At 42.8% G+C, this 26643-nt stretch overlaps 7 protein-coding genes across 10 annotated transcripts; 4 read left to right on the plus strand and 3 right to left on the minus strand.

The window, feature by feature from the left end:
* Positions 1-1413: 1413 nt before the first annotated feature.
* RB195_018920 (uncharacterized protein) lies at positions 1414-15472 on the minus strand (the record flags this gene model as incomplete). Of its 3 annotated transcripts, XM_064186559.1 has the most annotated exons (27): positions 1414-1482; positions 1614-1690; positions 1865-1923; positions 1986-2039; positions 2096-2098; positions 2133-2223; positions 4718-4880; positions 4935-5036; positions 7112-7279; positions 7338-7460; positions 7543-7682; positions 7749-7858; positions 7934-8005; positions 8074-8179; positions 8665-8823; positions 9639-9695; positions 9747-9825; positions 10656-10730; positions 11378-11457; positions 11509-11611; positions 11698-11761; positions 11841-12067; positions 12179-12259; positions 12416-12496; positions 12597-12727; positions 12845-12972; positions 15216-15472. In XM_064186559.1, 27 exons carry the CDS (start codon positions 15470-15472, stop codon positions 1414-1416), a joined length of 2859 nt encoding a protein of 952 aa, XP_064042438.1. The 3 variants fall into 3 exon arrangements, with proteins under 3 accessions (XP_064042438.1, XP_064042439.1, XP_064042440.1); XM_064186558.1 differs by lacking the exons at positions 1414-1482; positions 1614-1690; positions 1865-1923; ... (3 more) ...; positions 4718-4880; positions 4935-5036 and adding an exon at positions 6921-7028; XM_064186557.1 differs by lacking the exons at positions 1414-1482; positions 1614-1690; positions 7112-7279; ... (16 more) ...; positions 12845-12972; positions 15216-15472 and having other exon boundaries at positions 1868-2039; positions 2096-2223; positions 4935-5035.
* On the plus strand, positions 15237-18322 carry RB195_018921 (uncharacterized protein; the record flags this gene model as incomplete). Its single annotated transcript, XM_064186560.1, has 3 exons — positions 15237-15454; positions 16613-17711; positions 17765-18322. 3 exons carry the CDS (start codon positions 15237-15239, stop codon positions 18320-18322), a joined length of 1875 nt encoding a protein of 624 aa, XP_064042441.1.
* RB195_018922 (uncharacterized protein) lies at positions 16629-17738 on the plus strand (the record flags this gene model as incomplete). Of its 2 annotated transcripts, none has more annotated exons than XM_064186561.1 (1): positions 16629-17738. In XM_064186561.1, the coding sequence occupies one exon, from the start codon at positions 16629-16631 to the stop codon at positions 17736-17738; it is 1110 nt and encodes a 369-aa protein (XP_064042442.1). The 2 variants fall into 2 exon arrangements, with proteins under 2 accessions (XP_064042442.1, XP_064042443.1); XM_064186562.1 differs by having other exon boundaries at positions 16662-17738.
* On the minus strand, positions 18116-18517 carry RB195_018923 (uncharacterized protein; the record flags this gene model as incomplete). Its single annotated transcript, XM_064186563.1, has 2 exons — positions 18116-18338; positions 18465-18517. The coding sequence occupies 2 exons, from the start codon at positions 18515-18517 to the stop codon at positions 18116-18118; spliced, it is 276 nt and encodes a 91-aa protein (XP_064042444.1).
* A 9-nt stretch (positions 18518-18526) lies between these two features.
* Positions 18527-19189, minus strand: RB195_018924 (uncharacterized protein; the record flags this gene model as incomplete). Its single annotated transcript, XM_064186564.1, has 1 exon — positions 18527-19189. One exon carries the CDS (start codon positions 19187-19189, stop codon positions 18527-18529), a length of 663 nt encoding a protein of 220 aa, XP_064042445.1.
* A 145-nt stretch (positions 19190-19334) lies between these two features.
* On the plus strand, positions 19335-22280 carry RB195_018925 (uncharacterized protein; the record flags this gene model as incomplete). Its single annotated transcript, XM_064186565.1, has 1 exon — positions 19335-22280. The coding sequence occupies one exon, from the start codon at positions 19335-19337 to the stop codon at positions 22278-22280; it is 2946 nt and encodes a 981-aa protein (XP_064042446.1).
* Positions 22281-26112: 3832 nt separating this feature from the next.
* Positions 26113-26508, plus strand: RB195_018926 (uncharacterized protein; the record flags this gene model as incomplete). Its single annotated transcript, XM_064186566.1, has 1 exon — positions 26113-26508. One exon carries the CDS (start codon positions 26113-26115, stop codon positions 26506-26508), a length of 396 nt encoding a protein of 131 aa, XP_064042447.1.
* Between the last annotated feature and the right edge of the window lie 135 nt (positions 26509-26643).

Here is a 26643-nt window from a genome sequence, read left to right on the forward strand (position 1 = left end):
AACGAACACCAAAAAAAAGCCGAAGTCCGGCTTTAGCCGGACGTTCAGGCTGGTTTATCAATAACACACTGGACCGAGTGGTTGGCGTGCAACACAAGCTACATGGATTAAGATTAGTAAAAATTTGGGGGAAATGTAGTTGGGATGGGCGGGGGCACCGGCGCCTCTATTTCTCGACGCTCCAACTTACCTTTTTCTCTTCGTAACTTTAGCTTACATGTTATGGATCCTTTAAAACTAATGCTTATGTCTTAGGGCCCCGATTGATTCAGTTATTTACATCGACAAATAAGGGCACCGTTAAGTGCTACCACCCCTCCAACTACACTTTACCCAAAATTTGAAGTAGAGGAAACTCAGGAACGATTGTTACTGCCGCAATGCTTTACCTCCTTCTCCAGAAGTGTTTGTATTGATTAACGATTTTAGAACTTGAGAATATCAAGTATTTTACAAGTTGTGATAACGGAGATTTTCTTTTTTGCATTAGCTCTCGATATTTACATCCTCTTCAGAGAAGTAAAAATATTTTTCTAACCGGGGCTTGAGCCGCGTTTTGACCTATTACTTTGCTCGGTTCTGTTGCTAAGCCAACTTCTGCTGCTTATTTGACTTACCAGTCTTAACGTCCTGGTAAACCCTTCAGACTTCTTTTGATGCTGGCTTCGCTCACCCTCACTAATAGATAAAATTTAAAAGTAGTGGTACTTTCTGTAAATTTAAATGTATCTTCTCACACTCTGCTTTCTTCGATTTTCTATGAAGTTTTAATCATCATCATCAGATGAAAGATCTCTTATTTTTTTTTCCTAAAGGAGTTAGTACTATATTTGGTGAAGGTTAATACTTGATTTTACACCTATATTCCTCCAATGCCGCCACAATTTGAATGCACTCAAAGTACGAGTTTCTCTCTTTTCCACAACAATTAGCACAGAATGATGAGTAAACAAGAAATGTCGTGAACGTTGTCATTACACATTCTGCTAAAGATAAGGTTCTAAGTCGGATCACGTGAACTGTAAACTACTTTTTAGGCAGTCTACGTCGAATCCAAATTTTGCGCTGTCGCATCAATCACAAAATGTGAAGCGTCCTCAGCGCTTTCTCCGTCGTCGTAAGTTGAAGCCTGTTGGCAATGAGTTACACAAACCATGAAAATGCGTATTTCGTCGACGACAGAAATTACCCGCGTTCGATCCCGAAATAAGACAAACCACACTCATACCCCTCGTGAAAAGATCCCTACATCGTCGCTTTCACGACCCCTTCAAATAAGAACTGAGCTGCCACACTATATTTATGAAAACAAGACAACCTTCCACAAGAAATGTCAGAAAAGTTCAATACAACTTCAAGGGACACTAAATAATTTTCGAGTGCTTCACTTGTTCACGCTAAATATTGAGCCTATTAGGATACGACAGCAATCCTACTGAAGTAATGAAAATCCTTCGTTTTGCGAAACAATCGCTTACAAGCCTGAACAGTAGAAATGATTGTTTCACAATTCATTGAAGCAAAACGTTCCAAGAATAGCTAGTTAGAAATGCAGAATACAATGCAATTCGATAACTCATTAATACTTGAAGATTATGCTGAGGAAACCGGACTTTAAGCGGTTCACATCTTCCACATCTAGTGACAGCCACTACTCGACACTCTTCTGAGAAGTGCCATCGACTTATCCCTAGATAAACAATAATACAAATTTAATAGAGCGACGGCCTAAGGCAGTACCTATAAAAAGAAGTGATGTTGATTGAGCTAATTAAATTGTCCAAAGGTAAACGCACACAAAGCACGTGAAAAAAAACCCCTAGAGAAAATGAAGAAGAGGACGAAGCTGCAAAAGGAACCAAACCTGTTAAATGTAAAGGAAGAACGAAAACAGCAACAAACGGAAACAGGCATGAGGAACCACTAGGGTAAAGCCAACCAATATGAAAAACAAAATGGAATACACAAAAACCCTCAAGTACAACCATCGGAGAACTAAAGCACCAATCTCATTGTATAAGTAGAAAGTAAAGCCAAATCTATAAGTAGGCAAACACTTATCTACCTAAATTTCATTTTCAAAGACAACAGATACCTCCTTGAAGTTGGCGTTTTCGAAGAATTAACGCCACTTCTTTTGGCGACGGTTAGCTGCACGACGGGAGCGATCTTCATCCCGCGGCTCAAGAGGGAGATATGAAATTTGGGCATGTCCTGGACGTCCTTAACTAAGGGCACATATGTAGAAAGTTCTTACGGTCAGTGCTCAATTTATCAAATGAAATGCGAAAACAACGATGAATATTGTCACTCTGCAAATCTAGTGAGTTTTCGAAATCCGTCAGTATGAGGATTTCGGTACCTTTAAAAACTCGACTGAGTCGACGACTCAGATATGCTAAAAACTCAACATATTTTGAAATCATTTACTTCATACATTTTCTTGAGTGATGAAGTCCACTCCAAAAAGACATGCATACACTGCTTCTCGCAAATAAGAAAATAGGAGTGTATTTTGTGCACTTTCACATGTAACTCCTTTCACCTCGTTTCGATTTGCTGTGAGAGGACAAAGACTGGCGTGCTCGGTGCTTGCCGGGAGACTCCCACCCTCCCTTCAAGAACACACACCTATTTAAGTGGAGGTGTAGAGTGTACTCATTTGAGTGGACTCAGTTTCTGCATGAGAGTCGTAAAGGAAAACACTAACAGCCATTACTTCCGTTTTTCCTGCCTCAGCTTAATTGTACCAGATAGATGGTTCTGTTTTCTGCAGCTCATTGATCTATTTCCACTATGCTAACTCGATATTTCTGTCTCCATGTACTCGCAGAGACGATCTTATCGACCACATTGGTTTAATGAGGTTTGAGGTGTCGCATCAGACGGTAAGACAAATTACTGCTTTGTTTAAGGGGATTTTGCTAAAGATAGGAAGTCGTTCCTTTTCTTTAGTGCAGCTGTTCGTTTCTAGCAGGTTCTCAGTTGGGCCGATCTAGAACAAAGTTTGTCTACAGAAATTTCGGAAAAAGGCACAAATTACATGCAGATTTTCTCATGGTATTAATTCGTTCTCGATCACACTGATTTTATTTGCAATAAACACTTTTCTTTTTGTTGCACGCAATATAAAAAAAGAAACCAATCGAAGCTTTAAAATAAGCTGATTTCGAGTGTTGTTCTCACTTTTCAGCAATAATATCGTCTTTACCGACTTACTCATTTCTACACATTTTCTTCCCAAGAAAATTTCTAGAAACTCAATTGCGCAAGATTTTGTTACACAAATGGTGACAGTTCTTGTAGTAGCAAATTCAGCACCTCAGAAAAACAAAGGATTACCACTTCTGTTTGTCCCCACCATCAATTTTACAGCAAAAGTTTAAAAATCTTTTCCAAGCATAACAAGAAGATAAGCTCAACTGAAATTCCATACCTTAATCAATGACGGATCTTCAAATTTCCTCGCTTTTATGTCCCTTCCTGAACTATTCCTTAATTTTACCGCCCTACAATAAAAGTAAAAAATGGAGCGAAACCGAGGTCTTACTGACGACGAAAAAGGCCAATTCAAAACTTTCAAAGTAATTGGAGTGGACAACGAAAGATTTTAAGCTTATGCGAAGAAAGAGGACCAGAAAACAGTAGTGTTGCAAAAAAGGATTAAGTAGTTACAAAGATACGTTATTTTGTACAAAAGTTATATAGGCAGTCTTAGAGTCCACAAAACCATCTCTAACGTTCCCTCTACCTACCTCTACCTATTTCTTCATCAAAATCAAATTTTAGTCATTGAGAACAAAGTTTTTTTTTATTCATTTGTCGATGTCGATCATCAACGACCCGAGGCATCCTCAAAAAACTACGGCAGAAAATAATTCAAATTTCGCCTAGAGTGGTTTTTTATCAGGCAAATCAACATCGAATTTGAAATTTTAAACCAAGCTTGTTCTGCAACATCAATTCAAAACAAGTTAAAACACAGCAAGTACAGTAATTGGTACAGCAACTTTTAAAGATGCAGCAAGTCTACAAGATCAATGCAGCACTAACATTTAGTTGCCAAGTGACCTAAACAAATGAGACTTCTGGGACAACGAAGTAAAGTTGCACAGTAACTTAAGCTTGACTTGAACCAGACGGAACTGGGATACTAACTACCAATGTAATTAAAATCATTAGAGAGATTTTTGTATAGAGAGAATCCGAAAGATAAAGTTTTTTCTACGTTATACGGCAACTGCACTAACAAACGAAAGAAATAATATCGACCCCATCAGATAGCTTATTCATATTCAGAAAACAAAGTAAACTATGAATAGAATTTCAGGTATTCATAGTTTTGCTACACTATGTGTAGAAAAGTTTGACGAGGATTTTGTTCGCGAATTTTGATTAACTGAGGAGTTATATCGCCTTTGTACACCTATAAATGGTAATTCCCAAAATTTTATATAAGTCGTCGGATCATTCTTCATTCCAATGGGCCAGCTGATTATTGACTTTCAGGCTCCTCCCTATTGAAAAGTCACAGCAGTGGATATCCTCTCTACTAAGAACATTGCACGCTCTTTACTCATCATTACGGACTCTCCATCAAAATTGTTTTGTTTGAGTATAACAAGGTCCTACCAATCTTGCAAATAACAGGAGAACTAAGAAAAGAATAAAAGAATTGTATTTTTATGCATCCAGCAGAAAAAGAAATAATATATACCCCAATCCGGGCGGATTTCATTAGCGACGTCAGCAAGTTCGCGCACTTTGTCGTTGTGATGGTAATGGGAAGATGGGTCATCACAGGTAGGTCTTCTAGATGGTGAAACCAAGCGGTACTGCACGGCGTGAGAGTTCGGCCGTACATGTTTGAGATAGTTTGCCTGTAACTCTACCTTCTGGAGTTTCAAAATGAAGCGGTGCTCGAAGCAACATACCTCGCAGGTTGCCCAGTCAGTGATGTCGTAGATAACGCCGTCACAACACGTGAAATACACCCACAGAAAACCACACAAGCGAGTTTCAACCCATATGTCATTCTAGGTATTCATGAATTACGCATTCAAGTAAATGCATCAACGCCGGCTGGGAATAGTCGGAGGTGAGAAGGACATCGAAAAATGAGAGGAATGATGGAAATTATTTAAATTTCAGTTGATTTTCCTCAAAGGATCTTTGAAACATTACATATTCAGTGGGCTCACTCACTTGATCTCATCGGCGGGCTGATATTATCGTCTGATGGAAAATTCAGTGGACATGCTCGACAAGACACGATATGCCTCAAGCACACACTTCATTCTACTCTCTTTTAACGCATACTTAAACAACGCCCAGTCCTAGATGTTCCTCCGGTTATAGGGACGCAGTGAACTTGAATATAGTAATAAAAAAGGAGAAAAAAAAATAAAAAAGGAAAACACATAGCGGGGTTTATCGAAATTACTTAATCAAATGAAGCATTACAAATGACGATGGCACAAATTACTGAATCTAATCTAAAGAGCACGAACAATCCACGATAATTACAAGTCATGTACAGCATACGGGTATAACATAAGCCTGCACATGACATTTGAACAGCACTATACCTAACTCATTGGTGATTGCACGAACTTCACGTGAACAGCGTGTAGGACCAAAACCATTTTTCAGTCAGAAGCAAGCGTGACCAACTACTCATGGGTCACATGGTCCTTTTTTCTTTACTTTTTTTTGGGAATGACCATTTTTATGCATGATAAAGTTGTTTGCCATGATATACCTTTTGTTGTTTCTAGCAACGCCCTATATTCTACACGGTGAAACATGTGGCGATCCACTAAAATAGGAAGAGCGAATTTATGGATAACATCTCCAGAATGTTTCGAAATCTATTTCAATGAAGGGATCAGGGAAACAAGGTATCTCTCTGAAGCAGTTTTACAACCCATATTATCAGTTTCCCATTTTTTTTTCCATCGCATGTTTATCCACTCATTTCAAAACCTCCAACATCGTTGGTGAAAATGACGTGAGGACATGCAAAGACATGTATAACCTATAGAATAATAATAAACTTCATCTTCATCTCTTAACTCGTAAACTGGGTCGTCGCATACTTTATACCTTTATTATTGATAAACATCAGGATCTCTCTCAAAGTGCTTGTGATACCGTGTATGATCAGTGATGGGCGAGTGAGGAGATCCAGTTACCTGGGCGGTGCCGGCAATAAACCTTCTTGATATACGTTCTGTCGCTAATTGCCTGCCAAAGTATAATCGGAGGCATGCTCGAAAATGTACAAGAACCTCTTCACACGGTGCCGAATAATAGCCTACAAATGAATTGGCGGCCGTTTTCCAAGTGCTCTTATGTGTCTTCTGTGCAGTGAACACATTTAGAAATCAGTTATTAATTTCAAATAACAAGATGGCTAGTTCTACCAACACTGACTCAGGCGTACTTTTGAGTTGTCGCATAAAACTCTTCAAATGTTTGTGATAACCCCGCTCATTTCCCGCATACACTCACAAGAGTGATAGTATAAGAGGGAGCGTGGAGTGGACACACTCTATTTTCACTAACATCACTGCCATGCATCAGTTTGGAGCTTATATGCTAATACGGCACATAAGCATCGCTTCGATCACACCATCGTGGGTGGATCAGAATGAGGCACCCGAACCGAGCCCAAAGCCCAATCCAAACTCCAGAAAAGTGTCTCTCTTCTTTAGGTAGTCCAGGACGGAGTATTGAGAGAGAACAAAATAATAATGTACACATCTACCTTGACTGCAAAGGCTGAAGATACTCATCGAAAGCGGACAGCTAGAAGACTTTATCTGTAAACTTCACCTACGTTGGGCTGGACAGCGAGTTTGGGTTTTAAAAAAGGTTCAAAACTGGGAATGAAGTGAGGAAGGTACTCAGCGATTTCTTCAAGTCCTAGCAATAGCCCTGGGAGGATGGAATTTTGAAAAGTTGTCTGAACGTCGTGGAGTGGTGAATATGGAAGGCGTATATCTCTGATGACCAGATCTGTTAGTCTTTGAAATGTTTGTAATAGATGGTCATTCAAAAAAATGGAAATTCTACAATCAATCTAATAAATGATAAAATGTCAACTCACGGCTCTAGCAGGATGACGAGTTTTGCAACGACGGCAATACCGAGCTTCACACTGGGGGATGTCGAGAGCAATTCTAGCATGCCTATGACCACAGTCGCAGTACATAGAACTACGAGAGTCCTTAATTCTTTCACGAACACGGTCCCACATTTCTCCAATTTCATGGTGCTATAACAGAATAAAACTAAATTTCTACACTACATATTTCTAGAAAATTAAGTCTGACAAGATCGCTTTTGCATGGACGAATGCGATAGAAGTTGTACGCTTTACGGGACTCTGGTGTCGATAGAACTTGGTACGCTTTTGTGACCATTTCGTATGCCTCTTCAGCTCCTTCCAATGGGTTCTACGAAAAGGTTCATCAGTAACAATGCGAAAACGAAATAAACAGGACAGAAGAAGATCAAGTTTTAAAGAGGGCGACACACTCTTTCGGGATTCAATAGCGTACTGAGTTTCTTGTAATGACGGCGAACATCTTCTTCAGTACACGATGCCTGAAGCCCAAGAACCCCATAAGCGTCTTGACACTTTGGAGAGTAAAGAAATCGCTCCAATGCTTCTTCACCTTGAATATTCCACGAATCTGTGGGGTGACAATCCGTAGACAGAAATTCCATATCCTAGTTCTTACCAGTTGTCGGCAGAACAATATTCTCTTCTAACCCCCAAACCAGCGGTTCAGGCTCACGGAAGCGTAGAAGGCGTCGCAGGTCTATTTGGCGAATCGAGGCGATGGAATAACTAGACAACACTTTTAATATGACAAATAAACAGCACTCTTATCATAACCATAACCTTCAAAAAAGCAGAACATACAGAGCTGCACTAGATGTCATGATGAAGAACCGTCTAATATGAGAGTGTACAGATCCCCAAAGATATATTATGCTGCAACTTACCAAAAAAATAATGTTAAATTGTTGCTTGCAAGTATAAAGAAGTGGAATAAAAGGAACCTGAAGAACGTGACAGCGTAAATTTGAAGACACACATCAACAACCAGATTGAGAATCCATTTAAATCCAAGTTCAATCCATCCAAAAAGGAAAACGATGACGATGACTAAAACTTCTCAAAGAAAAAAAATTGCTCTTGCACTTGCACTGCACCTCATGAGCTACACCCCTTTACCTGAAGGTCTAGCTCCTCCCTATCGTACCTATGAAAAAAGCAAACTTGCATACTGTTCTATTGAACAACATCACAACAACAACAACTATTAAAGTGTTGACATAACCAATTTTACTTACCATTCGACACCGTTAGAAAAGCCAAGAAACTATGATTGCGTTAGTGTAGTCACCAATTTGGTTAGCCATTTATAGTGGGATCAAAACGACATGAAGCTCGTTGTAGTTGCGTAAGTGGCTACGCTCGAAGTGGCGCGGTGCAGCTACTGGTTGGAATAGAAGTGAGTCCATCACGAACCGTAGCGATTAGTGGTGCTAGCAAGAGCATGATCCTAGACGCTGCACTCCACCGCACCGCTTCGAACGCAGCTGCTTACGCAACTGCACCGAGTTTCAGGTCGTTTAGACCGACCATACCTGTCTTATCCATCCAACCACGCTCACTGCGTTTGCGGCCTCTTTGCTGTGATTGAGTCATATTGTTCGATGTGTTCAATATTTGCTTCTTCTTCTCGGTCATATCGACAGTACGTTTGAGCCGGACGGGGACGTCAACAAGAGTCCCCCCATTGTTATCTTCAAAAAGACGAACAATAAACCGTTTATAACCGGGTACATCATTTAAAAAGCATTAAAAGAATCGTTTGAAGGAATTTTCAAGGTGGTGGTCTCTCCACCAGCGGTAAGGACCAGGGTAAGGATGTAGTCCACAAGTATCACGGTGAACCTCTCTTTGCATGCGCAGATGCCATTAGGTAAATTGCCAGAAAGTTAGCAAAAGATTCGAATGATCCTAGCATGGTACATGTGTTGGTTTTATGAGAGCAGTAAATCAATCTATCCAACAAGTATTCAAAGGCGCATGGGGTAAGCGTCAGGAGTGAGGCCTCTATATGCTCTTTACATCTCAAGCTCTCGGACTTGTGGAGGATATCCAGCATTTTTATCATATTACTTCGAGTAAACTACTCTCCGGTCTACGTACTTGTGGAGAGATCAGGACCACGAAAATTCCTCTGAACGCTATCATTAAAGGCATCACCCCACGAATCTGAGGTGCTGCAGATTTCAGGTGGAGTATTCGAATACGGGATGGGAGACTACGGAGAGGGAGGTGATTCCGTTCATTTCTTGCTAATTGCCGTAAAAAACGGCCAGGAAGATGCGGCGCCGCATAAGACTGGCGCGCTCCAATCGAACCTCTTGTACAAAATGGTGCGCCAAAACGAATGAAGCCGTATCTTCCGGGCCGTTTTTTACGGCAATTAGGAAGAAATGGACGGAATCACCCCCTCTCCGTAGTCTCCCATCCCATATACGAATACTCCACCTGAAATCTGCACCACCTCAGATTCGTGGGGCGATGCCTTTAAGTGACGTGACGGGAGTACCAGGGAACAATGAGCTAGATCGCGGTCTTCCATTCATCATAGTTGGTCGCATGTTTTCTAAATAGCTTAGATTTAGTACAGCATAAAAGAAGGACAAGGTTAGTTAACCTTGTTCACGCCTGGACATCAACACATCTCCAGTACTTAAAGTCCCTTTGCTCGACTTCAAAATAAGTTTCTGAAGGATCTGAAATTAACAGAAGTGCAACAGTCGACCTTACTGCAGAAACAGAAATAGCGCGTAGCGTATTTTAGAACCCATTAAAGGAATATATTCATCTCACAAGCAGAAACATATAAAATATTTCATTAAGAACGCCGAATCTAAATCATGTCAATTGCTGTCAAATTAAATTGTACGCAGCAATTTCATTTATAACTGCTACGACCGGTAATGATGGAACGTACAAGCCACCTGTAAGAGTCTGATTGTTCTTTGCCTGTCCGTTTTGGCTTTGTTCACATAGAACATGATGGAAACAGAGTACTTGTTTTATTAAAAAACATAACCTTGTGTAACGTTTTTCTCCCGTTACTCCACTCCCTAGTTCATCACGCGATGACGGAATTTTTGGCGCTTCAATAGCACAACACGACCAATGAAAACATGTACTTCCAGCAAAAAGGTATCAAACTGGATTTTTGGCATATCAAGGGAGTTTTTCTCAGCCGATTTGGCGCCGAGAAGTGACCAGCGAAGTTCACGATTTGTCACCGTTCAACTTTTTTTCGGGAGTTTGTGAAATTGAATATTCGGGCAAAAACCACAAACAATTCTTAAGTTCACGCAAAAGATTTAATTTGTTGTTGGGTAGCTACCATCAATTACGCGAAAACTTAATCGAGAAATCGATCGAAAAACATAAATGTGCTACAGGAGTCTTGAACATTTACTGAATATATCTTTCATATTCGATTGATTCTGAAGCAAGAACCACTTTTTGAACGAATAGCCTTTTTTCTCACTAGAAGACGTCATTTGTTCAAAAAGATTCAAGAGATGAGAAGGAAATGCACCTCATATTTCGTTGGAACGTCCACAGTGGCGGTTTGACCCACAACATGGAGAGAAGAGAAGGCACGCAAGGAGGCCTAAGAAAACGGTGAATACATGTGCTACTGAACATTTTTTATTACAGCGGACAAAAGTAGTCTCTGACGACGGATGCACATTCCATAATGTTTTAATTTCTAAAATAGTAGAGAAATACGTACAGTAGCGAGTGATCGACCAGAAGAAGGTCGTGGGAAAAAGTAGTTAGAGCGAGCACTCAATGGCGCCCTTATTTATCGACGCTCCAACTTACTCTTACTCTTCGTAACTTTAGTTTACATGTCATATATTCTCTAAGACTAATGATTAGCTCTTAGGGCCCCGACTGATCTAGTTATTTAGTTTTAGAAATAAAGGCACCACTGAGTCCCACCCCTTCTACCCCTCCCAACTACATTTTACCCGAAGGTTGTCCTTAAATCAACAACTCCTTTTATTGAGACACAAAAACTTTCCTTGTTTTAGAAAAAAGAAGGTTGTACTATAAGGTCCAGCAGACATAGTGGTATCAAAATTAGCTGAACATCGCCGCAATTGCGTAAGCGGTTATTCATTTCTGCAGTCCCACTTCCAGCGCATCCACACGGAAATGCACCAAGTTTCAGGTCGTTTCAATCCGACTATAGCACTTTAAACATCGTCTCCACATCTACTGGGCTCATATTGAACATAAAAGAAAAACAACCTTATCTTTCTTCGTAGCAACTTTCTTCCTTGTGATCTTCTGGAACTCAACTGGTTGATCACTCTTACTCTTACGACTTCCTGAAAATACTACCTCTAATTTTGACATCACCTGGGCTTGACGTTAGGTACCTTTTGTTTTTACAATCGTAGCGCTCTCACCATCGACATTTTCTTGAACTTTCAGGAAGTTTGAACTGTTTTCGCTACCTGGATGTGACTGCAACTTTTTGACCTACAAAAAATTAAAATCCATCCCATTCGCAATAAAATAATGAATTATAAAACAGAAGCGACTATTATAAAAGGTAGGTTGTGCACCTGTGGAAGAGGACTGCCATCACTGCCGGTAATTTGATCGTTTCTTGCAGCTACATCACGATAACTTGAAAAGGTGCTGGCTGTGCTCGGCGCACGAAGTAAAAAACTGAAGCTAATGTGTTACCTAGCAAAAGTGAACCAACCTTAATGGCAGTTTGTTAGGTAGCAAAGTGGTGCTGGGTAGCGGAAGTTCATCCTCTCCCATTTTTTGAGTAGCATATTTCATAGAAGAATCGGACGAGAAACGACGACATTCGTCATTTAGTATAACATTGCCAATGTTCAGTGGGTCTTCTGTCAAGAAGTTGGGACAGTAGCTATGGGAAGGTACTGTGATAGTTGTAATAGGATAGTGATGGTGACTTTCGACCTGAAGGAACTAGTCCACTTGATGAGAAGAAAGATTGTTATTGTTGTTGAAAAGATCAAAAGGAAAAGTCAAAAACTATTGGTCAAGTACTAGATGTGAATAATCACGTGCCAGACTGTGCGTATGTGTGTGATGGTGAAGATTGTGGTGATGGTGATGGATTTGCTGCTGAGTTATGAAAGTCGGTTGTCCCTGAAACATTTATCTTTGCAGCTTATATAATTTAAAGTTGTATCCCGCTGCAACAGGATATTTGCCTTTTATGAACTGGAATTAAAGAGGAAAACTGCATTGTAGTAAGAAAAAAATAGGTACACCAACTGAGAAAGAATAAGAGGTAGAACTCACACCAGGGAACAAAAAGTCCGATGAAGTCGTACTCAAAAATGGCTTAGATTCACTACTGCACCAAGGGACTCGGAACGGATTCTGAACCACAATTTAGGCAAGTGCATACAGCATCAATAGAAAATTCAACTCTACATGAACTACAAGATAACTAAAAAAAGAACTTAATTGAAGGTTTTACCTGAGTGGGAGGGGAATAAGGTGGCGGAGGTTCCGGCCAGTATGAGCGGAGAAGGCTGTTTGTACTGCTGATAGGTCCAACGCCACTTATAACAGATACAGGAGGAATAGTTCCCAAAGATGGCGAAGAACCTGAGCGCGCAGAAATGAGATGGTTGGAAAGAAATAAACAGCAAGTTATCCGACAGTAACAAGTGATGCCTACGAGGTGTAGAAACAATAAAGTTCGCATAATTTAGGAATAACAACCTGCTGTTAATGGTAAAGGATTCTGCGAGGTGTCCTCTTCGAGAAGATTTCCCAAAAAATGTTTTTCCGGATCGTCTACGACTGATGCGTGCGCCATTCGTCGTGCATCTAGAATATCGCAAGAGAAACTGAAGAATAGGGAGGACTGAAGGAAAGCAAATAAGAATTCGAAACCTTAAGAAGAGGGACTAAACACATAAGAACAGAAAAATGTAAATCACGAGAAAATCCTCCCCACTGAGAACATGAAGCATAACGCTGCGTTCAACAAAACGATTTGTCGGCTTCGGACAACTGCTACAAGTGGAAAGGAGCGCAAGAAAGTGCTTTTCTTTACGCCACCCGAGTCCGGATAATTCGGAAGGACCCATCTACACAGACATTGCACAAAAAAGCATTAAAGGAGAATTTAGCCATGATTGGGAGATGGGTACTAGCTCCAAGACACTGGGAAACTTGATCTGCAAAGGTGTGTCTAAAGTTGTGAGATTGTGGAGGTGCTGACTTCCCAACGAGATAGTTCTTTTTGTTCTTTAATGTCCAAGAATGGTGAGCACCTGCATCACCTGTTCTCCCACTAATCTTCGATTTTCTCTAACGAGTTCCAATTATGCTTTCATCCGTTCTCGGTTGGGAGAATTACTTAACGAAGGGAGCAAGGGCACTGGAGGCGGCAGCCAAAGCGCGAAACTTCCATTTATATAATATTTTGCGATTGGGTATCAAATAGAAGTTATATTCGCATCAACTTAGTGTCTTACCAGGGAACTTTGATAGGTTAGTATCTGATCCACAGATCAAACTATATCCATGCTAAAGCTTATGTTAAGATTACACGCAGAGCATGGAAACAAGTTGCGAGAATGAGTTTTGAATTGGACGGAAGGTACTAGGAGAGACCCACTGATACACAACGAAATAGCCTTCCTAATGAACCGTGCAACTAGGACTTCAACAAGAAACAGTGAAACCTAGACGTTTCCTCTTTTTTTGCTTATTATGATATACAGATTGATGCCACTGGAACTCAACTGCACCGATGTGAGCCTGTTTAAGCGAATTTTTGGCTACCTTAGCCTGTGGTGCGAAATCATGCGAAAGTACATGTAGTGTATCAGTGGATAACACGCGGAAAGCCTCAAAATTATGCCTGTGCAAGGTAGTCGCCGTCTTTGTTTCTTGGTCTATATTACAAGAAGACCAGCATATTGCCTTGTTCAGCATGTTCTGTGAAGTCAGTAGGATCAAGGTCGTAAAAGGCGAGCTGGTCGAAAGGGTAAGCTTAAGAGTGAGCAGGAGGAGGACATTGGTCCAGAGCTGTTAGGGGACAGTACGCCTCGACAAAGATGCGAGCAAACGCGCCTGAAGATAATACAAGCCGCGTGCATCTGAGGAACAGAATGCAGTGTTTGAAGTATAGAATCGTGAAAGAAACCATGAAAATCTGTTTTATTCACAACACCGTTCCAATCCAATTCCGAGTAAGTGTCCTTCAACAAAATTCGACAATATCCCTTAAAAGTATCCTATACAGAAGGATCTCCCGAAGATCAGAATGGTGCGATCTCTCCGTTTGAACATGTCGGGTTGGACTACTTCGGACCGTTAACAGTTAAACCGTCATCAGGAGATCACGGGAAATACAATGCATCATCACATGCATAGTTACTCCACTCATCCCACTTGGATGTAGCATCGGATCTACCTACGCACGCCTTTTCAATGATGATTCGACCATTCTTTGGACGTGAAGGAATTCAAAAATCAGTAACGAGTTATAATGCGCCTGGTTTCGCGTCAGCAGAAACTATCCTCAATGATCTTCACTAGGCAGCTCAAACGAACACAACTACAGCTAAAGAGTTGAGCAAAAGCGAAGTGGAATGGAAACGAATCGCGCCGAATATTCCCTGGCAAGGAGGACTTTACGAAAAACTTATGAAATCCGCCAAGGATTGCCATTCAATGAAAGATAGCAGAAGGATCAACTATCAATACCGTAAACATCAATTGTCCATCCGCGCCGTTTTGTCAACACATCGATTGCACGTTTCGCTCGGAAACAATTCTCAATTCGGAATGTTGGCCGATAAAGGAAGCAATAGCCACAGCGTTTGATCTTTTTCGTTGTCGCTGGTTGCTACGTCTTTTTATATGTTCCCTTGTCATAATACGACCACTTCGAGTAATAACGTCGTTACTGTACTCAGCCCTTCAATCCGTATTACTATTTCTGCGACGATTGTTCCAGCACCCAATAACATCAAGGCAACAAAAGAGGACACTCGCGGAAGTCCTGGCAATATCAGCCATCATATCATCCAGCATGCTAGAAGGGTACGCCTGCCAACGAATCAATTTGTCCACTCACCCTTGACAAAGCTTCCCAACCATGTCACGTGCGACTTCAGGAGTGTTCAATATCAATCTCTTCAAACGCGAAGCTTGCCTTCGACTTTCACAGAATAACACGCCAATCCGTGAAATACGTCTGCGATGGAGGCCAAAGCAACTGACTTGCGAGTCAGAAACCGACTGTTCACTCGTGACGATAATTACAAAATCATCAACAGTAAGAGATTTCCGCACAGTGGTTTCACCAATGATCAGGTATATGAGATCTTTCATTGTAATCGATGGAGAGAGTCACAACCACCATCCAATTAATCCCCAATGCACCATTTAAATGGAGAATTTTCACATTTACTTTGTCATCACTCACAGTACCTCAAATACCGCTACTCAATCGCCAAATTATCACGGATGGATGTGCAAGATCACTTGTGGTAGGAATCGAAGGGTGTGATTGCCTCGAATGCGATCGAAATGGTAGCACAAAACTCCTTCTTGTATGCAGCGGACTGAAAGCAAGGTAGACGAGTTCTTGTCTGCCGTAGGATGTGCATCACCAGCCGAGAAGATTTCGACTAAGAGTGATATCAGTGCCAAGGTATTGACGCTTGTGATTTACATGCGATGAGGTGACTTTTCTCCTTCTAGGAGGTCATCTTCTTTGTAGCTGATTCTCCTTTGCTGGTGCAGGTTGTACCGGTGAATTCGGGAAGTAGGTAGAGCGCTTAGAGGTTCTTCTTTTGCTGTATTTACTGCCTGCTCCTCTGGTAGGTTAATGCTGTTTTCTTGGTTATTTTCTTCTTCAGTTTCTCCGTTCTTCGGACCTTCCAGTTCGAGAGAGATTTCGGACCTGCCAGTTCGAGAGAGAAGAGATTGACGCCGTGGTTGCAGCTCGTCTTGTATGAGTACTATGTGGGTGTGTTTCTCGCGAAGTGACGTCAGATATTGGCTGTGCCATATCTACCAGAACTTTTCTGCCGTTGCACAGGAAGACTGAAAAGCATCCATTGCCTGACACTTCGTTTGGATTGCTGCCCGTTCTTGTGGTGCCACAAAATCTGGGTCAAGGCTGTTTTCAGTATTACACATTCAAGGGCACGAAATTTGGAGATCCTTCTGCAAGAAACCAGTAGGTCAAAGAATGGCATCGTTTCCGAGCTTCTTGGTGATGTAGGTCAAGCTTCGAGTATTGAGCAATGCTTCGATCTCGATTATGACTGTTGACAGTTTCTCAAGAGATAAGATTAATTTACCCAGAGTTTTGTGCAGAATTCTTCTCAGCACCTTGGATTTTTTTTTCTCGCTACGCACATGAGGAAGAAGTTCCCAGCAGTCTTCGCTGCTGGACTGGGATGTTGTACAAAGTCAAAGGCTAAACTCGCTCTGAGGCCTGACTCAAAGTCTTTCTTTCTGAAGGCTCGCCCGGTGCCCTATGCTGCTATGCCAAGGATTTCAACAGAAATCGATGGACTTGTGTCTGTACATATGCTGGAGCCCGTTGATCACTCAGAATGGGCAGCACCCATTTTCAGAAGAAAAATGGATCGATCCGCCTCTGCGCAGACTACTCCACCGGAGCGATGCACTGGAACAAAACCAGTATCCGCTTCCAACCCCAGAGGACACTTTCACGAAACTCAACGGAGGACGCTACTTTTCACAGCTCGACGTAGCCGAAGCATATCTCCAATTGGAAGTGGGCGACGTCTCAAAACAGCTGCTCACTATCCACACACACCGTGGACTGTATCGCTTCAACCGACTACCATTTGGAGTGAAACCAGCTCCTGGTATATTCCAACAATGTATGGATGCTCTTATCGCTGGATTAGATGGAACTGCTGCCTATCTCGACGACATATTGGTTATTGGTAGAACCATCGGCGAACACAATGCCCGACTAGAGGCCGTACTCAAGCGGATTCAAATGTGCTTTCATGCAGACGGCGATCACCTACCTTGGGTTCGTCATCAACGCACAAGGACGAAGCCAGGTCCTGAGAAGATCAAAGCTATCCAGAAGATGCCCGCTCCGAAGGACGTCAGTCAACTTCGCTCTTTTCTGGGACTCATCAATTTCTACGGAAACTTCGTCAAGGATCTCCACAATCTACGCGCTCTTTTGGATACTCTTACGATAATGGATGTTGTCTACACATGGATACAGGAGTGCCAGTCTTCTTTCGACAAGATTAAAGCAATCCTAAGCTCGGATCTCCTGTTGACCCACTTTGACCTAAGTCTCCCGATCATCGTTGCCGCTGATGCTTCAAATTACAGAATGGGAGCAACCCTTTCACATCGCTTCGCAGATGGATGCGAGAACATCATTAATTACGCAAGCTGTTGCCTGACACAACCACAGAAGAACTACAGCCAGATAGAAAAGGAAGCACTCGCTCTTATTTTCGCCGTTTCGCAGAAGTTCCATCGTTTCATCCATGGACGACATTTCACACTGAGCACTGACCAAAAACCACTTTTGGCAATCTTCGGAAGGAAGAAAGGAATTCCGGTCTACAGTGCCAACCGTCTTCAATGATGGGCCACGATGCTGCTCAACTACAGCTTCACTATCGAATACATCAATATACAAAGGATTTTGGCCAAGTGGACGCTCTTTTACGCCTCGTCTCGTCACAATCATCGATACCGGAAGACTACGTGATCGCCTCAATTGATGCTGATGTCACTTCTGAGTTCTCAGAGAACTGCCGTCATCTTCCAGTATCCGCCGAATCCATTCGGACTGCTACGCAAGCCGACCGTCTTATCCAGCTTGTGATCAACTATACGAAGTCCGGAAACTGGCCCGAAGTCAACTGCCATTCTCCTCTGTGGCACTACTACAACCACAGAAATACCATGACGACAGTCAAAGGATGTCTGCTCACTGCATCCCGCATAGTGATGCCGAAATCACTTCGACATCTCCTCTCCTTCGTCTGTGTCGGCATCCACAACAGAGTGTTTGACGGGTCTGATCAGCGTCTTGTAAAGTCCTCCTTGCCAGGTAATGTATGGCGTGATTCGCTTCCATTCCTCTTCTCTTTTGCTCAACTCTTCAGCTGTAGCTGCATCCTTTTCAGCTGCCTGGTGAAGATCTTTGAGGATAGCTTCTGCTGACGAGAAACCAGGCGCACTGTCACTCGTTACTAATTTTCCAGGTAGGATGAGTCAAGTAACATGCATGTGATGATGCATAGTATTTCTCGTGATCTCCTGATGACAGTTTAACTGTTAATGGTCCGAAGTAGTGCGAACCGACATGTTCAAACGGAGAGATCGTACGATTCTGGTCTTCGGGAGATCCTTCTGCATAGAATACTTTTAAGGGATATTGGATATTGATATGGGATGTTGTTGAATTTTTGGCAAAGGAAGCATTGACGAAGAATTCGCGTCACTAGAGAGAAGCTGTGGTATGCAGATGTGCTGATGAACCAGTGCCACTGTATGGCTTATCCCTGGATGACGCTTCTGGTGGAAATCCTGGATGGTGATTACTGCAAAAGTTGTCTTTTGCAAAATGAATATAGGATACTTTGCCTCTTCAGGTATCTCCACATTGTCGAGACGGCCGCAGCATCTCAGTATCCCTTCTGTATCGTTATGAACATTGAGGTCTAAGGACTTCAGAACTTGAGCTTTCACGTAGATTTCTTGGTGATTTTGTATAGGAATCTCTCCTGCATTGTTAATCTCTGCAGAGCTCAAAAGATAGGATATAAGAGCTGATCTCACTGATGTTAATGGCGAGAGCTCAATTCTGCTTGTACATCGTCGATTTGTTTCCTCCACTGTAATCGGTACAAGGCGGCGGGTGTGGTGCACAGCGGAGGTTCGTCCTCCGGCAGGGTCTCCCAAGCTGAGAAGGAGTTCGACACATCCGACATTCCGACTTCTCGGAATCGGAAGCCTAGCTAAGAGTAAACCACTGCTAAGATTCACCACCGTCTTGGCGAAATGTCGCAAGGTGGTTCCCTGATCCATATAGGTTGGGCGACGACCTGTGGTGAAAGCTAAGCTCGCCGTGGCATGGCTGCTTAGTTTGGGGAAAAGTCTCTTTGCCACTCCAGCATATTCACTGCCTCAGTACCCTGCACACTGGGCCCTGCCGTCTCAGACGTCGGACGGTATGGCGACCGGTGAGAGGCGATCAAATCTCAGGTTGCTCAGGACGTCATTGATTCTGGACCAAGGCGACACACGCACGACTCGCCATGGAGACTGTCTCAGACTGTGTACTTACAACGCGAGAACAGTTTCCACAGACGCCGACCTGCATGCCCTTCTCGGAGCTGCAGAGCGTATCAAATTTCACGTGATTGCTCTGCAGGAGACCAAGTGCAGAAGGAGCGACGTACGACAGATGAATGACGGTACACTCGTCATTCGTGGAGAGAAGGTTCCGTCGCGAAATGTAGGCGGTGTTGGTTTTGTTGTGTACCCATCTGTCGTCCATCTTGTCGATTCTCACGAGATCCTGTCACCTCGACTGGCCATTCTTCGCCTCCGCCCTCTGCGCCAAAAATCCATCAGTATCATCAACTGCTATTCACCAACATCAGCAGCTGATGATTCCGAATTGGACGCGTTTTACGAGGAGCTGGAGGAAGTAGTCCACAACGAGAAGTCCTTTTACAAATTCGTTGTCGGAGACTTCAACGCAAAACTAGGAAAGGCCACAGAAGAGGAATACAGGATTGGAAGATTTGGACTAGGGGACCGGAATGAAAATGGCAATCGTCTCGCCGGGCTGTTGTCCGCCGCTCGCCTCTTTCATGGGAACTCTCTTTTCATGAAAAAAGATCATCGTCGGTGGACATGGGAATCGCCCAATGGCGCGACTCGTGCGGAGATCGACCACATACTCACCAACCGGAGGTGGTGTCTACTTGACGTCTCAGTAGTACCATCCTTTTGTAGTGGTTCTGATCACCGTCTCCTTCGTGCGAAAATACGACTTAGCCACACGATGGAAAAGAACATCTGCTATCGGCAACGAAGGAGAAAAGAAGTCGTCTACGACGATTGCGTACTCGAGGACTCCCTGTCCCAAGGTGACTGGCACATCGAGGAGGACCCAAACGTGGACTACGAGATGCTGCTCAGAGGATTACGAGCCTGTGCTGAACGTGCCTCGAAGTCGCGCACGACAAACTTGGATCGAATTTCGAAGACCACCAAGGAATTGTTAGGAAGAAGAAGGGCTTTGAGGCTTGATCCGAATGCATCGCACATTGAGCGGTTAGTAGCAAACACTAGCTGCAGAAAAGCGTTGCAGGAGGATCTTTCGAAGTACAGGCAGAAGAAGATTCTAGAAGCAGCACAAAGAAGAACGAGTCTAAAGAAGTGCCGCAGGGACCTCCGCGAATATAATATTCCGCTAGCAACCTTGCTGAGCGAAGACGGGACTCGCACGTCTTCTCGTCGTGAGATGGAAATCATTACGGAGAGGTTCTACTCGAACCTTTTCCGTTCATCAACTCCTGTGTCAAGCCCAATCATCCCCACTGGCGATGCTCCACCACGGATTCTCCCTTCGGAAGTACGAGTCGCTATCAAGAGCATGAAACCTGGCACAGCCCCCGGACCTGATTTTATATCAGCAGACTTTCTTCGGGCTGGTGGCCATCCGCTTCATGTAATCTTAGCAGCGCACATGACATCCTATCTTCAGAAAGAAAGGATCCCAGACCAGTGGAAGACCTCGCGAACCGTTCTTATCCATAAGAAAGGTGACCGAGAGGACCTTCGGAACTACCGTCCGATATGCTTGCTGAGCGTGTTATACAAAGTATTCACCAAGATCATCCTCACACGCATATCTAGGACGCTGGATGAAGCCCAGCCTCAAGAACAAGCTGGATTCCGCCAAGGGTTCAGCTGCTTGGACCACATCCAGACCGTGTCGAGGGTCATAGAGGTTTGCCGGGAATACCGCCTGCCCCTTGTTCTAACCTTCGTCGACTATGAGAAAGCCTTTGACAGCGTAGAAACGAATGCAATACTGTCAGCGCTGGTCGATCAAGGTGTGGACGCGTCGTATGTGAGGACATTAGCCAATTGCTATGAACGATGCACGACTAGGATACAGCTTTTCCACCGCCCTCTCACCATACCCATTGGAAAGGGGGTACGACAAGGCGATACTATATCGCCGAAGCTGTTCACGGCTGCATTGCAATGGATAATGAAATCACTATCCTGGGAAGAAAGGGGCATACGTGTTGATGGAAGATTTCTTTCGAACCTTCGTTTCGCGGACGACATCGTTCTCTTTTCGAGCAGCACCAATGAAGCAGAAACGATGCTCAACGAATTGAACGAAGCAGGGAAGAGAATAGGACTACGAATAAACAGAAAGAAGACACAGTTCATGAAGAACGCGCACTGCGAGGACGGAGGAGTACAACTTGAAGGCTCCCAAATCGTGGAAACTCCGTCATACGTATACCTCGGACGTTCTATGAACATGGAAAACGACTTGAAGGAAGAACTGAATAGAAGAATGAGAGCAGCATGGGCAGCATTCGCAGCCGTCAGGGAAGCTACGGACCAACTGACGGACCATGATCTTCGTGCCCATCTGTTCGACTCGACAGTCCTTCCAGCGCTCTGTTACGCAGCGGAGACGTGGGCAGACACCGCGGCCACGTCTAGGAAGCTACTTATTACCCACAGAGCCCTTGAGAGATGTCTCCTGAAGTTTAACCGGCGCACACAACACCTTGCCGGTCTTCGTAGCTCCGACTTAAGAGGAATGTCCCGTCTTCGCGACCCAGCGGAATATGTATCGAAAGCAAAACATAGATGGGCCGGTCACATCATGAGAAGAATCGACGATAGATGGACTAAAAGAACGCTAGAGTGGATCCCAAGGGACGCTAAACGCCCCCGAGGGAGACCGCCAACGAGATGGAGTGACGTGTTCGCTGCACGGATGGACCAGCTGAGAGCTCAGCTGGATACGGCTCAAGGACCTCGTCAACGTCACTCACGAAGCTTGAGAACATCTTGGATGACAATGGCGAGGGAACGAAACGAGTGGAAGAGATGCTGGGGCCCGCACGTCGAGTGAAGACGGGCCATCTAAGTAACTAAGTAAGTAAGTAAGTAAGAAGGAGGGTCGTCGCCACCAGAAATGCTGCTGCAGGTCGCTTTCGGTTGAACCCCTTGTGCCACAGTCTGGATTGTCCTCGGACGAAGAGTGCCCGAAATACATCACACATTTTTTGGAGGAGAGACATTCTATGATACGAGATATTTCAGATGAGTGATTGAACACATATACTCGATTCTTTGTGTGGCTTGTATCGAACCCAACTAAGAGCAATCTCGGAGTAATTGAGCAAAGGTTGTCCCATTGCGAAATTTCTTCAGGTGGAACTGAGATCTTTGCCGAACGTTGCTTTCTCTTTCAGTCTGCTTGGGGGAGATGATATATCTGAGACCGGTTGGCATCAAATGCAGTCCTGATAGTAGCTGGATAAGGGGGGTATCTTTTCCCGTGAAATTCCATAGCTGGTCACATCCCAGGTGTATTGACGGCTTGACAAGATCATTCTCCGAACGCTTTAAAGTTTACATCTTGAGAGATCGTAGGAATTCGACGTCACTGGACACCTTTTGCGGTCTGAAAGCTTGAGTTAGTACTTCGTAATTGAGCAATTTCAGCACGTGCTGCTTGCCATCACTAAACAAGATATGGATTTTGAAGAAGCGACGCTATTTGAATGTATTTTTTTGACCCGAAAAGGTGTAGCTGAATTTGCCTTTCTTCAATGACTGGTAGGTGAAGCACTCGGCCAGAGCATTTTCAATAAAGCATATTTCTGTTCCTGAATCTACTAAAATGTCTATCTGCACTAGTCTCTTCTTGCCCGATTCGAGGATCGTTTCTTTGTCTGCGATTTAGGTAAGTACGGATATTCCATTGTCTTAGCGTTAAAGAATGTGCTAAGTCGGTTGCATAGGTACGTCTCTTCATGAAATATAGGTAAGTCTAAGTACTCACGATTCAGGAACAATCGAGAAATGTTCTCTTGAAAACACACATGTGAAATACGAAAATGTATACGAAAAAAATCCCGGCAAATCGACCTGGATCATTGAGAATTGAAGCTGGTGCACCAAGTTGTGGGAGGTTGAGCGGATTAATTTTGCTCGCCCTTCAATTGCTCTGCAACTGCTACGTGGATAGAAGAATAATAGATTTATTGCAACTTACAAATAGATGACAGATATACTAACGATTTATTTGATCAAGGCGCTTATGAGGACTGATGGAGCCAGAGTACTAAGTTGGTCGATGTCTCTCTCTCGTAGTTGGGATGAAGCCCCCTATGGGCACAGCGATTTGGTATATATCGTGATGGCGGAGCATTGCGAGTAAATGCGAGTAATGAGTGTAAATGTCAACATCGGTTGCTATCTCCCTATAGGATCAGTGAATAATTCTACATGAGAAATTTACATGATTTCGTGATAAATAAGTTAATATAAATCAAAAAGGCTATGTTAATAGAAGGAAATCGTTCCGAACCATTGCTTTAAATGGAAGTCGCTTTGTGGCAACATATGTATAACTGGAGTTTATTGCACAACAAACGAAGACAATGCGAGAACAACTCAGCTAAACAGTTACATAATAATTAATTAAAATGGTCGTAATTTGCAGAATAAATGCTTTCTTCTACTCATTTTTGGTCATCTTTATTTCAACTCTTACAGATCAAAGTTCTCAACTGCATTTATTCTTAATTTATATATACACCATCCTACATCAAATTTGAATTCTGAACCCGACCTAGTGCAAACCAAACTTTTCATCCGTCCGGGGTCGATAAATTGGCAACAGACTTGTTTGAGGGGATAAAAACACTGACTTGGCACATCGGTTAACACTCACAAGTCATTGTAAGGCCGTACGCGCGATATTAACCCCAAACGAGGTCTGAATTGAAGTCGAACGCGTAGGCGCATCCCTAAGGGGATTGGTCAATGCTGTGTCAATCATTTATCCTTTATACTATCCTGAATGTCCGGCTACTGCCGGACTTCAGACTTCATCAGATGCTTCGCCCGTTTTACTGATAAATAGAAGTTTTGGGCAGTTTTCCCGTGAATACCTGCTTAACATATATAATTATTTCTTTCTCAACACAGCTTCCTGCGCTTTTTTTGAAAAGAGCGGAAGAAAGTGTGCTGGAGAAGAAATAATTGCATTAAAAATTTTTAAAAAGAAGAATTGATAAAACATTTCACCAGTGTTTTTCCTAGTGGACTTCTTACTGAAGGTGTCAGTACTAAATTTGAGGAATATTCGAACTTGATTTTACATTCATATTCCTTTGTGTAAATTCAATTTAAGGACCGCCAAACCATCTCCTGCTTTCTGGAGTGTTAACTTCGTTGCTCTATGTACAGCGAGAGAGATTGTCCTTTACAGACTCAAGTAATGTACATGCGAATATAATGACTTCAGCGGATAATCATAGTTGAAATCAACAATTTGGAGAGTTGTTTTTGCTGATGGCTAGAAATAATACTAACTTGTGTAAGAACTTGGATAAGTGAATGAAAAATGAAAAAAGATTTGCTTTGCTGAACGATTTTTTCTGCTGGACTAAGATCACTTTTCAAAATGTTAGCTAAATTCATGCTCCCGAATCAGGTGAAGAAAATAAACCGGAAAACCTTCGTGCCCTCTAGACATTTCCCGATTCACGCATTTAATTTTGAAAAGAGTTGCCGAAGGGCAGCTCAGCACTAAGAATAAGTTAGATTTTTCTACAAGTTGTTGCAGTTGAAAATTTGTACTTTTTAGAATTAGCTTTCGACATTTGCGTTCTCTCTGGAGAAATAGAAGGGTTGTTCTAACCATGCGTTTTTGACCCATTGCTTTTGCAGTTCACCGACAGATCAGCAGGCGATAATTCACAAATGAAACACGCAGAGGCATTCTCAAGTTTCGCTTTCTTGCGAGTATTTGACAGTCATAGATCGACGCTTGGCACTCAATGCAAGCAAGTGAAGTAGCTATCATCTAGGGTGTTAACCGCACCCTAGATGATAGCTGTATAGTTAGTTGTGTTGTGCAGTTGTCATGACGATACGAAAGCAAAAAACTATTGGTGATCATCGAACACTCGTTTCACCTCTTCTCTCCATATCAAAACCGTCGTTATGCTGCTATACACTTGGACTCTTTCCTTGCTCCAAACTGTCGTCTGTCGTCATGAGCTATCGAAAACTCAGCCCTCGCTTTGTTTCGCAAACATCTACTTCACTTTACTCAAGGATTTTATCTGGACATTTATGATAAGCAATGGTTTAGGGTGGTCTAACGGTTTGAACTACATGGCTGATGATCTCTGCGGTACTTCGTGTCCAGTTTCTCAGAAATGGCAAAGATTTCATCGAGCTTCCTAGAGATCACGCTGATCCTTCACTCCATAATTTGAACACATGGAAAATTATAATGTTAGTGTAAAATTCATGTGTTGTGGAAATGTTAGTGAGTAAAATGTAAGTACATATAACACCCCTTTAGAAAACAGGTAGTTCTCACTTCATGAACAAACCAACATGATAGTTATACTTCTCTGACAAAGCACTCCTTGAGGAATTCAAGTGGCTCTTTCAAACTAAGTTTTTCTTTCGTGGATACTTCATGGCCAATGCTGTGTAAACGTTACATCTCAAGCGCATCCAAGAGAATATGACCAGGTTTTGTCCCAATTGCATCTCTACGTGTAGTTGATCTCTCGTAAAACCATGCAAATTATCTCACACGTAAAGTGTTTCACTAGATTTACGATGCTTGTTTTCAAACTGTATCAATATATATACGTATATATATATATATATATATATATATATATCATATACCATATATGTATAGGTTTTGTATGTGTAGGTTGTGTAAGTGTTTTGTATGTTTTGTATGTGCTGGTTTTGTTGTGTACCCATCTGTCGTCCATCTTGTCGATTCTCACGAGATCCTGTCACCTCGACTGGCCATTCTTCTCCTCCGCCCTCTGCGCCAAAAACCCATCAGTATCATCAAATGCTACTCATCAATATCAGCAGCCGATGAACCCGAGTTGGACGCGTTTTACGAGGAGCTGGAGGAAGTAATCCGCAATGAGAAGACCTTCTACAAATTCGTTGTCGGAGACTTCAACGCAAAACTAGGAAAGGCCACAGAAGAGGAATACAGGATTGGAAGATTTGGGCTAGGGCACCGGAATGAAAATGGCAATCGTCTCGCCGGGCTGTTGTCCGCCGCTCGCCTCTTTTCATAAAAAAAAAAGATCATCGTCGGTGGATATGGGAATCGCCCAATGGCGCGACTCGTGCGGAGATCGACCACATACTCACCAACCGGAGGTGGTGTCTACTTGAAGTCTCAGTAGTACCATCCTTTTTGTAGAAGTGCG

The sequence above is a fragment of the Necator americanus genome, chromosome II (assembly GCF_031761385.1).
Source record: "Necator americanus strain Aroian chromosome II, whole genome shotgun sequence".
Taxonomy (NCBI): Eukaryota; Metazoa; Nematoda; class Chromadorea; order Rhabditida; family Ancylostomatidae; genus Necator; species Necator americanus.